This window comes from Eurosta solidaginis, chromosome 4, assembly GCF_040869045.1.
Source record: "Eurosta solidaginis isolate ZX-2024a chromosome 4, ASM4086904v1, whole genome shotgun sequence".
Lineage (NCBI taxonomy): Eukaryota > Metazoa > Arthropoda > Insecta > Diptera > Tephritidae > Eurosta > Eurosta solidaginis.
Genome location: NC_090322.1, coordinates 10,139,415 through 10,152,107, shown reverse-complemented (window position 1 = coordinate 10,152,107; position 12,693 = coordinate 10,139,415). Strand labels below are relative to the sequence as shown.

Below are 12,693 nucleotides of genomic sequence, written 5' to 3'. Positions count from 1 at the left end.
AGACCTTACCTAGCTATCCTTTAGAAAATGTTTAGAGTTAACAGCGCCTTTTCCGTCTGCAGTAAACAAAACGGATGGCTATTGGAAGAAAAAAACGATATATCTATGTATCAGTTTTCTATGGCACCAAAGTCTAGAGTAATATAAAGAGTTTGCTTCTAAAGCGGTATCTTGCAAGCTGTAAAAGCTCACTTAGCCGTGGAGAACCAGTCCTGATTTCGTAGTTTTTCGTACTACCAGTCCATTTTTCGTACAAAAGTTACGCAATTTCAATACTATAAACTGGTTCGTATATCCGTTGCTCCATTGCTTCATTAATAATAATAATACGGATAATTGAACGCCCTGATAGTTTTCCTGGCTCCGTTGTCCGCTTTGACTGCTTCGCAGTCCGCCCCTTTTTATGCTCTCTAACCCTTCGTAAGCAACTTAAGCAATTTAATAAATACTAAAACACGTCACATAGCGAAAAACAATAGCTTCCCACCCCAAAGTATTAACCCTTTCAATTCTACACAAAAGTGCGGTAGGGTCGCCCAAAAATATGCAATGCAATGCAACGCAGCGTAAATACCAAATTACGACTCAACCAAGCTTTATGCACATATTAATTTTTTTTGTCGCCTGTATTGAGCTCTCTCATTTTTGTGCGAGCTGCGGTTTTAAACATTCTACGCCTACTAAAACCGTAATTACTATGATTTTTTTGGCTACCAAGACAACAACGCCAGCTGTTGTATTTTTTTTTTCTCACTCTTTGTTAATGTTTTTTTTTCTCACTTTTGTTAATTCCGCCATGAATCCACCTCTTAAAGTTGTCTTCGTATTGTCTTCTTTTTTCACTTTTTTCCATTTCGTGTGCTCTTGCTTGTTGCACATTTTTTAGCTCCGAGCTTTTATTCACATTTGTTGCAGTCTTCCTATCTCTTTCTGTTCGTCGCGGCGACAATTTCCGTCACACCACGTTGCCGGTTGCATACTTGGCACTTTCCTCGCTTGCAATACATTTTTTTGTCCTTTACTTGGTTGCACACTTCATTGGTTTTAGATTTTTCTGTCTTCATTGCTTTTATCCACATCTTTCCGCACTTCCTCTGGCACCCTGTACAAAGTAGGGCGTTGCTTTTTTTCCTTCCTTGTTGTTGTCGTTAAAGTGCTTTTTCATTTGCATTACAAGCAAAGCACCTAGCATTTCGCATACTCCCTTAGCGCACCATCCTAGCGCCCTCTGCCGTGGGTGCGCCGCTAGTATGCTTGTTTACTGTTGTCTGTTGCAATAGCGATAAGCTTATTTCGCGATTTGCCAACGCGCATTGCATGTTAACGCCATTGTTCGGCTGCCATGTTGTGTGTTATTAATGTTTTTACCCGTCTCCGGCGCACTGCCATGCAGCTTCCGTCGTTACGTGCGTTGGCTGCTGTTTATATAATTTGCCGTTGTTCTTATAATTGTTGTTTTATTGCAATTGTGGCTTTGTTTTGTTGTTGTTGGGATTGTCACTTCAATGCCCACCGCCGGCTCTATCCCATTCGCTGCCCCACATAATTAATACTTGTTTGCGCCCTTGCAAATCCTCTTGGCGCGCGTTAGCTTTTAGCTTTGTTTATTTCATTGTTATAGTTAAAAATATTTTTGTTCTTGTTGTTTTAATTGTAAGTTATGTTACCGTTAGGCAACAAGCGTGGCTCATGTTCAAATTGCTACAATATTTTCTATGCAGCTTTAACATCTGCCTCTTTACCGTGCCGCATTGCGCTTTCGTTTGTTATTGTTTTGAATGTTGCCTGCTTTTAGGAGCTAACAAAATTCCGCTTCAAACACTGCTTTTAGGCGAAGTACTTTATGTTAATTGAGCTCTCTGATTCTTTTTGTTTTTTCTTCTCTCTGATTATTATACGTTTTTCCCACTTTATTCACACAATAAATGTTTGGTTGCAAGTGAGACGTTTTTTTTAATTTTTTTTTGTAGCTTTACAATTTCTTTATTTTGACCTCCATTTGGGGTGAAATACTTTGCCTGTGCACTTTTGGTGCTTTGATCTTAGAAGGGGCAAACAAATTTTGCACTCAATTTACATTTGAATAGCAAAAGTTGTATAGTTCCTAATAGAAAACTGCAGGGGTTACGATACAGTCGCATTAAATATGAAGAAGTTCACCTGGCGCCCGAGCAGCCATCATTAGTTTTAAACTAGTGTTTCGAACTTCGGCCGATCAAATCCAGACATTTTCAGGGCCCATTAAAAGCTAAATGAAAGACATAATCTACCTGCAGTGTGATCTCGGTAACATTAGGTGGTTAAGAGAGGGTCCAGCATAGGCTATTAGTGTACCATACAATATATGCTTCCGTTCAACATCGTTATCATGGAAACAACATTCGAGGATGCCATTAGCCTCATTAAGTTAAAAGTTTGAAAAGAGCTTACATTTGGACGCCTAACCTATAAAAAAAACGGACTTCCAATTTCGCACGACCGTATTCAGTTCATACTAGATGGTCCCTTTCCTACTAGGAAGGATTGGAATCAAAAGAGAGCACACTCAGAGATTCAAAATTTTAGTTTTTACAGGAGGAAGGAAGGCTGGTCACTTTTATTTCTGTGCATCTCCCGTATTCAGCGATCGTATTTAATTAGATCTTCCCAAAAAAGGGACGTGAAAAAATGTCTGCTTACACATAGAGTTGGTAATAGGAAGCACATGTTCTCTAATTGTCCGGTGCCTCTTCGGTATGTCGGGCCAGCAATTATGATGTCGCCTCTGGTTATTTGCGTTTCTCTAATTTGAGTACCGATAATTTTCTAATTTGAGTAACATACAGCGAATGTGATGGCCGAGCAGATAGCGTAGATCGGGTCTTTATATCGCAGAAGCGAAAGAAGCCTTTTCCCGTCCGTGCAAACTTCGAATAGAAGCAAGGTCCAATTGTATAAATTATCGGTTGAAAAGGCGCCCAGTAAAGCTGTTAGGCATATTTTTCTTAATAAGGCTAACGGTAATCGGAATTTCGACATATATTATTTCACGCCTAATTGAGAGCAGGGTCATTGTTGCCTGGAAGTTGTAACACAGCCAAAATATTTTATTTTGACAAATGGCAGGCACATTACGAGCTTTGTAAATAAAAACTTACGCTCAGCCGGGGCGGTGGCATTAAGAAATAACAAAGTTTTACATATTACACTTGCAGCATCAATAAATTTGTATTTAGTTTTATTCCCAATTTTATTGTGAACGCCAAACAGAGTATTCCAGCCCACCGTTATGATATCTGGCGCTCATGTTATAACAATGAAAAGGTCGTGTGTGGGAATGTGTTCGAGTATGTTTGTGTAACTTACTTTTGGCTGACAGAATTTCCATTGCTCCTTGCGTATTTATTGTAAAACTTTGTTGCCAAATTTGTCTGTAAAAGTGGGCCGCCTTCCTAACTAAACAATCATTCATCCACCCAATCCAACGAGCCTCACTTCGATCAGCTATCAATTTTCCGTTTCTGTTGTCCATTCGTCGGCGCCGCCGTTGTGTTTGGTTCTTCGCTGCAGCAGCCTGGTGTGGGCAACATATTTAAAAACCTTAGTTGAATTTATTGATTTTAGTGTCTCCCAAAGTTTTTTTTTTTGTACGAACAAATAATAAAAGCCACATGTGGGAGGGTAAAAGAAGACCGACATGCTGCCTCATATGGACTTTGTTTGGCCAAAAAATTTATGAATTTTATATAAATATTTTTATACTCAGTTGAGCAGAGCTCACAGAGTATATTAAGTTTGATTGGATAACGGTTGGTTGTACATATATAAAGGAATCGAGATAGATATAGACTTCCATATATCAAAATAATCAGGATCGAAAAAAAAATTTGATTGAGCCATGTCCGTCCGTCCGTCCGTCCGTTAACACGATAACTTGAGTAAATTTTGATGTATCTTGATGAAATTTGGTATGTAGGTTCCTGAGCACTCATCTCAGCTATTTAAAATAAACGATATCGGACTATAACCACGCCCACTTTTTCGATATCGAAAATTTCGAAAAACCGGAAAAGTGCGATAATTCATTACAAAAGACAGCTAAAACGACGAAACTTGGTAGATGAGTTGAACTTATGACGCAGAATAGAAAATTAGTAAAATTTTGGACAATGGGCGTGGCACCGCCCACTTTTAAAAGAAGGTAATTTAAAACTTTTGCAAGCTGTAATTTGGCAGTCGTTGAAGATATCATAATGGAATTTGGCAGGAACGTTACTCCTATTACTGTATGTACGCTTAATAAAAATTAGCAAAATCGGAGAAGGACCACGCCCACTTTTAAAAAAAAATTTTTTTAAAGTAAAATTTTAACAAAAAATTTAATATCTTTACAGTATATAAGTAAATTATGTCAACATTCAACTCCAGTAATGATATGGTGCAACAAAATACAAAAATAAAAGAAAATTTCGAAATGGGCGTAGCTCCGCCCTTTTTCATTTAATTTGTCTAGGATACTTTTAACGCCATAAGTCGAACAAAAATTAACCAATCCTTTTGAAATTAGGTAGGGGCATAGATTTTATGACGTTAACTGTTTTCTGTGAAAATGGGCGAAATCGGTTGATGCCTCGCCCAGTTTTTATACACCGTCGTCCGTCTGTCCTTCCGCATGGCCGTTAACACGATAACTTGAGCAAAAATCGACATATCTTTAATGGACTTAGTTCACGTGCTTGCCTGAACTCACTTTATCTTGGTATGAAAAATGAACGAAATCCGACTATGACCACGCCCACTTTTTCGATATCGAAAATTACGAAAAATGAAAAAATGCCATAATTCTATACCAAATACTAAAAAAGGGATGAAACATGGTAAGGTAATTGGATTGTTTTATTGACGCGAAATATAACTTTAGAAAAAACTTTATAAAATGGTTGTGACACCTACCATATTAAGTAGAAGAAAATGAAAAAGTTCTGCAGGGCGAAATAAAAAACCCTTAAAATCTTGGCAGGTATTACATATATAAATAAATTAGCGGTACCCAACAGATGATGTTTTGGGTCACCCTGGTCCACATTTTGGTCGATATCAGGAAAACGCCTTCACACCACTCCCTTTTAAAACTCTCATTAATACCTTTAATTTGATACACATATCGTACAAACTCATTCTAGGGTCACCCTGGTCCACCTTTATGGCGATATCTCGAAAAGGCGTCCACCTATAGAACTAAGCCCCACACCCTTTTAAAATACTCATTAACGCCTTTCATTTGATACCCATATCGTACAAACATATTCTAAAGTCACCCCTGGTCCACCTTTATGGCGATATCTCGAAAAGGCGAACAGCTATAGAACAAAGGCCCACTCCCTTTTAAAATGACTCATTAACACCTTTCATTTGATACCCATATCGTACAAACAAAATCTAGAGTCACCCCTGGTCCACCTTTATTGCGATACCTCGAAAAGGCCTATAGAACGAAGGCCCACTCCCTTTTAAAATGACTCATTAACACCTTTCATTTGATACCCATATCGTACAAACAAAGTCTAGAGTCACCCCTGGTCCACCTTTATTGCGATACCTCGAAAAGGCGTCCACCTATAGAACTAAGGCCCACTCCCTTTTAAAATACTCATTAACTCCTTTCAATTGATACCTATATTGCACAAACGAATTCTAGAGTCACCCCTGGCCCACCTTTATGGCGATATCTTGAAACGGCGTCCACCTATGGAACTAAGGAGTACTCCCTTTTAAAATACTCATTAACACCTATCTTTTGATACCCATATTGTACAAACAAATTCTAGGGTCACCCCTGGTCAACCTTTATGGCGATATCTCGAAACGGCGTCCACCTATGGAACTAAGGATTACTTCCTTTTAAAATACTCATTAACACCTATCTTTTGATACCCATATTGTACAAACGAATTCTAGAGTCACCCCTGGTCCACCTTTATGGCGATATTTCGAAACGGCGTCCACCTATAGAACTAAGGCCCTCTCCCTTTTAAAATGACTCATTAACACCTTTCATTTGATACCCATATCGTACAAACAAAGTCTAGAGTCACCCCTGGTCCACCTTTATTGCGATACCTCGAAAAGGCGTCCACCTATAGAACTAAGGCCCACTCCCTTTTAAAATACTCATTAACTCCTCTCGTTTGATACCCATATTGCACAAACGAATTCTAGAGTCACCCCTGGCCCACCTTTATGGCGATATCTTGAAACGGCGTCCACCTATGGAACTAAGGAGTATTCCCTTTTAAAATACTCATTAACACCTATCTTTTGATACCCATATTGTACATACAAATTCTAGGGTCACCCCTGGTCCACCTTTATGGCGATATCTCGAAACGGCGTTCACCTATGGAACTAAGGATTACTCCCTTTTAAAATACTCATTAACACCTTTCATTTGATACCCATATCGTACAAATGCGTTCTAGAGTCACCCCTGGTCAACCTTTATGGCGATATCTCGAAAAGACGACCACCTATACAACAACCACCACTCCCTTTTAAAACCCTCATTAATACGTTTAATTTGATACCCATATCGTACAAACACATTCTAGAGTCACCCCTGGTCCACCTTTATGGCGATATTTCGAAACGACATCCACCTATATAACTAAGGCCCACTCCCTTTTAAAATACTCATTAACACCATTCGTTTGATGCCCATATTGTACAAACAAATTCTAGGGTCACCCCTGGTCCACCTTTGTGGCGATATCTCGTAACGGTGTCCACCTATGGAACTAAGGATTACTCCCTTTTAAAATACTCATTAACACCTTTCATTTGATACCCATATCGTACAAAGGCGTTCTAGAGTCAACCCTGATCCACCTTTATGGCTATATCCCTAAATGGCGTCCACCTATAGAACTATGGCCCACTCCCTCATAAAATACTCTTTAATGCCTTTCATTTGACACATTCCAGGGTTTCCCTCGGTTCATTTTCCTACATGGTTATTTTCCCTTATGTTGTCACCATAGCTCTCAACTGAGTATGTAATGTTCGGTTACACCCGAACTTAACCTTCCTTACTTTTTTTCTTATATGTCGGTGTGCCAGCCCATCATGTGCAAACACAGAAGGCGCCGTATGCACACATACCTTCACATAAAAACATAAAATAAGTAAAAATAACAAAGGATGTAACGAAAATGTATCGCGCATATCATTATTTTTCATTCGCTAAAAAAACTGTAATTCTCAAAGGGTTTATATGAAAATTTACTTATAGTTGGGGAGTCGTTTGGGTACTAATAGCGTAATGCCACATTATCTAACAGCTGGTTTCTAATCATTAAAATAATCACAACGTAGCAACTAAATGCTTCCGCATTAGGTAAGTATTGCTCTTTGATATTTCCCCTGGTCATTCGAATACATCAACACTGGGATATTGGCTCCTTGCTATAGCAAAGCTGGGAAGTTAAGCAAGAAGTGACAAGAGCACTCCAACTCGGCATCTTCCATTCCAGAAAATCAATCCCCACCGTTTGTACTCCCATCGAGCAGAGCCTCGTAAATACTCCAGTCACAATTGAGTTAGTGAACCCTAGTAGAACTGTCCGATTCTGGGCGTTAACAACTTACCCAACAAGAAGGATCTTTACACACGACAAGAGGTGGTGTAAGAGCAGCATTTGTTTATCTAACCCGAGGCCTATCTTTCCAGAGGCATATCGATAATAGCGAGCAGTATTCCAGTTCGGAAATTCTCAATTTTCGATAATAATCATTTAGATTGGAAGTGACAATTATTACGTAAATCTCCTAAGCTTGGCTTCCAATAGGGTGTACTAGTTGTAGCAATAAAGACACAAGATGTAGATGGTCCTTTGTCGGATATAGACAAGGTACGTTCCGGTAACAAACAAGAGGTTTATACAAATAGGGAGTATTTATAAAATCAAGCCTAAGCTGCAACCGCCTCCCAACAAAATCGATCGGGTATATATTCCACATTGCTTCCAAAGCCCCATCTGTTGTTGTAGCTAGACCCCGCTAATTCTTATCTGGGCCATTATTTGCACGTATTTTAGCTTTTTGACATTAAAAGTCATGTCTTGTGCGTTCCACAAGACCAATACTCCAGGAAGAGAATAATTTTGACCACAATATTATACAGACAGTGCATCAGCCTAGAAAGGAGCCCTTCAGCATTGGCCAATGGCTAAACGGCAGCAGTAGAAGGCGAACGAAGATTTCCTAGCTCCCTTCTCTTAATTTGACTGTTATGTCAACTTGCTGTCGAATATAATGCAAAGATTCCTAGCATTTCATAGTACCAGCGATACTTCGAAAGGGGAGGTTCGTCGGAATACCGGTATGTTGTACCTACTCGCGAAAAGAGCAAGATAAGCTTTACGGTTTACAGCTTATCAGATGTATTTTGAGTCATGCAAAAGGTCCCTTAGTGTGTCTGAAAATTTTCTTCTTACGACGGTTTTCAGATCTTCAGCATAAGCCACTGCTCAGCACCTGCATTTAAGTTTTTGAAGTAGTTCATTTATGACTACTTCTCAGAGGAAGTCGCAGAGAACATCCTACATAACCGCGACTTGTTAGCCCCTGCTGTGGATCTCATATACGACCGCTTCCCAAAGAAGGGGCGACAGAAAACCCTGTACACCCATCTCTTTACCTCTGTGCTGGAAGAAGTTAGATGAGGACATATGAGTTACAGTGGAATGCGGAAAGAATTTATGGCTGAACCATCGGATTTATTAACGTTAAACATTTATAGGCCGCATCAGCTTTACCATTTCACATGCATCAAGTATGGCCTTCGGCAGCCTTTCTACTCGTTGTCCGCTGCTTTTTATAACCACTTCTGTGTTAAGCTTTAAAATTGTATGTACTTTATGTGAATAATAAAATTGTATGCCCAACTGTGCAATTGAATTAAATTTATAGTATTTTTTTCAATTTTCGATGGACACTTGAGCAACTGCGACATCTGCAACAAATTATGTTTTCCATAAATTTGAAATATTTTTTGATGTGTTGAAGCTTTTTTAAGCTGTCCCCTTATCCTTCGTTTTTTGATGTGCAATAAATGTTGAAAAAAAAACTGTGAAACTGTGCATATGAATTTCTCTGGAGTTCTAGGCCCAACTTCTCTGCTATGTGAAGTGTGTTACTTTAAGAGCTTCCTAAAAACTTAGAATTAAATTGGTTGGGATACATGTAAACTTTTAAGGCGATAAAAATTATTGCTCCCTCTGACTTAATCTAGTTTAGACTACTTGACCTTCAACTTAACAGCAGATGCGGATAATGGAATTCGTTTTGATCTGTGTCTCAGTACCATCGGCGGGAGTATTTAGGGAGCACTAAGCACTTGTTTACATCAGAGGTTTGGTCTCAGCACTAGCACTTCCAAGGTCTACAAGTTGTAAGTCTTCCGGAGAACAAAAAAATGAGAGCTATGAACGGAACTTGCGACATTAGTCTAAGCCCCCGCGGTTAAGTTATGTGTATCAATTTTCGAAGATCTGTATAAATTGTGGTCAATGGAACAAAATTATCGTGCTCCCTTTGATATCTTCTGTGAAAATTTTGAAGGAGAAAGTACTATAGGGAGGGTGCGCAAACAAAGGCGAAGGTATTCTTCCCGAGAAAACCAGGCCACGCCTATCCTGTATGGGATATAGATTACAAGGTTTTTTCCCTTCTAGGAAGGACTGCAAAATGGGCAATTTACTCATAATGTGGCTTTAAATCTCTCATCACTTCATTGCATATGTATAGCACGGAATTATGACCGGTGGCAAAAAATGATAGTACGGCCCTTGGAGAGTCCTTGCGGGAAGGCATATCTGTTCTAAAAGGCTAGTACAATACACAGACCCCAAGGTTCGGCGGTTCAAAGAAATCATTATCGTGGCAGTTAAACTTATACCAGAAGATGTAGTACCGCATCGGAATGAACGTTTTCCTAAATATTCGGGAAGTATTTTTGCAGTTACAACAACAGCGATTACCTTTGGAGAGTTAAAGAGTAATGTTCTCCGGAAAACTTATGGTACTTCTATGACAAGGGCGAACAAATTTTCACAAAAATGGACTTAGGACAACGAATTAAAGCGTAAGTTAGGCTATATCAAATGAGTAAATAAAGATGGGGACAGGAGGTCATATTATAGATAACCTAATTTAGTACCAGAGAAAAGGCAAAAATGTCTCTTAGTTGGGAAGATCCGTTGAAGGACCCCTTGATCTGCTCTGATATTTCCCGTTGCGGTGCTAATCGCTAACAAAGGATTGTTCATGTACTCAGAGGTTCACCTGAGCTGTTAAAGGTATATTAATGAATGAAAGGGAGGCGCTATGATAGCCAGAGAACTATTTCCAATGTTAGGTCAAGACGATAACCTCGAGCCAGATAAGATTTTTTAGGAGTGAGCTATAGGGGCAGCGTAGAGGTAAATATCCAAAAGTTGGTAGTGTAATATGAGCAGCGGGACGAGGGCAGGGAATGAAAAAAGTGAGGGGTGGCAGAGTTAGAGGGAGAATGAGAAGCAAAGTGGAAATCAGAGTGAAAGGAAGAAATAGAGAGAAAAGATAGAGTTCGGTGAGCCAGGTTAGCCAAAGAGCTTACAAATGCATTGCAGAACTTTGTTTGATGATCAGGATACTAAAACTTTCTTTTTTTTTAATTAAAAAATTCAATTTGAAATTGAAATATTCAACTTTGAAAAGAGGGCGATTTTGTATGAAATGTCCCACATTTAGCCGATTTCAATAAAATGAAGAATTTTTTGCATTAACCGAAATTATTTCAATTAACTGAATCATTGAAAAGTAAGTTGATTTGCAATGGAATGGCCCCCACATAATTTCACTCCTTAAATAGTGTCACTTTTTAATGCAAAATTTAAGAATGTTTAAAACTGAAAAATAAAATATGTACATTTTATGCTTTCAAATCTTCTTCCCATTCAACTCGCTCCTCAGCTGCCGTTCGACAAAAAAATCACTTAATCATTGTAAATGCAATACAAATGCAATAATATAGAGAAAATATTGCAAGAATTTTATCACAAGTATGTAAAAACAATAAAAACACTAACCTGTGTGGGTGGTGTAGCATGTTTCTGTTGTTGGTGTTGTTTTTGTTCATCAATCGTTTGCTCGTATCCCACTCGATCCTGTTTGTGTTGTTGCTGATAAAGCAATTTTTGTTGCTGCTGTTGTTGTTTTTGCAATTGTTGCTGTAACTGTTGTTGATATTCGTATTGTTGTTTTTGTTGTTGTTGCAATTGATATTGCAATTGTTGGTATTTATGTGGTGTCGCTGCTGGCGCCGCTTGTGGCACTGTCAATGCTTGTGGCAGCAATTGCTGGCCATTCACATGACAACAAAAACAACAGCAACAAATTATTGTCATTGCCATAAATATTGCGAGAATGTTGTTAACCGCAATAGCGAATTTTATTGTGGTCGCCATTTTTCTTGTCATTCTCGTTTTTATTTTCGTACGCGCACCCTCTATGGTAAGAACAACAAAAATAATGTGCGTCTTTTGTTCTGCTGTAAGACCGCAGTGCCTGCTCTCCGCCTTCTTCGTTTACTGAAATGTGCTTTCTTGTTTTATTTTTTGTTTTTATACACTTTTGTGTTTTTTATTGCTATTTTTTTTATTGCGATTTTGTCAATATTTCACATTCATCGATTTCATTGCATTTTCCCAAGTGCTTTTTCACAGAACTTTATGTTTACAATTTTTTTTATTATTTCGCATTAAAGTAATTTTGGTGATTTTTTTTTGGAATCCGATTCGAGAAATTCGATTTGAGAAATTCTTCTTTTTCTGGAAAATAAAATTGGGAAGAAAATGTATTATGAGTAAATTACACAACAAATTGTAAATCTAGTTAAAAACGATTGATTTGTAAACAAAAATTTATTACTATTATTTTTTTTAATTCTTAAAAAATGTATTTCTAGCATTTTAACCCAATATCAAAATATGAACAACGTAATTTCTTCCAGCTCGAAATAAAGTATTATATATAAATATTGTGACGAATATGAGTGACACTAAGTGATACTCACATCCCTAGTCTGATGCTAAGTAAATGAAGTCACAACACAATAAAGCAGACAGTCACTTGTATCTGCATAATCGAATCAATCATTATTTCTACACATATGTACGTACACGCAGCTGAGAAGCAACGCACAATTAAATGCATATATCTGAGATACTCCCGAAAGTATGCAATGAGAGAAGCTATAAAATCGTGCAATTGTAGTTACAGCTGAGAAATTTGATAGCTGATGGCCAACTAGTAGATTCTGGAAATGGAAGCGCATAGAAGATGCGAACGAGGAAATCAGAGAGTATAAAAGGCAACAACAGTCGAGGCGCAATAATTCAGTTTTGACTAAGACGCTATCTGGCGAACAATAGCAGTATTATCTATTGTGAAGTAATTTAATAAAGGCCATTTTTCCATTATTCAATATTGGAGTTATTTATTCAACAGTTTAGTGATTCGAAATTAGTAGAAGATTGCAAATAAGGGGAATTGCAAGTAAATTCGTTACGATATTTTTTTGTAAAAAATATATTAAAACATTTTTTTTTAATTTATTAAAATTTTTTTGAAAAAAAATAAAAAATATCAAAAACAAAAGCTTTCCTATTATAAACT

The 12,693-nt window shown here is 38.0% G+C and overlaps 1 protein-coding gene across 6 annotated transcripts in view; it reads right to left on the bottom strand.

The window, feature by feature from the left end:
- The window catches only part of LOC137248986 (serine-rich adhesin for platelets), a 594,115-nt gene that overhangs the window by 208,093 nt on the left and 373,329 nt on the right, over positions 1-12,693 (bottom strand). For all 6 annotated transcript variants that reach the window (XM_067780019.1, XM_067780016.1, XM_067780020.1 and 3 more), the window contains exon 2: positions 11,106-11,846. In XM_067780019.1, the coding sequence (XP_067636120.1) occupies positions 11,106-11,495 (390 nt within the window). In that variant the 5' untranslated portion in view covers positions 11,496-11,846. The remainder of the gene's footprint in view (positions 1-11,105; positions 11,847-12,693) is intronic.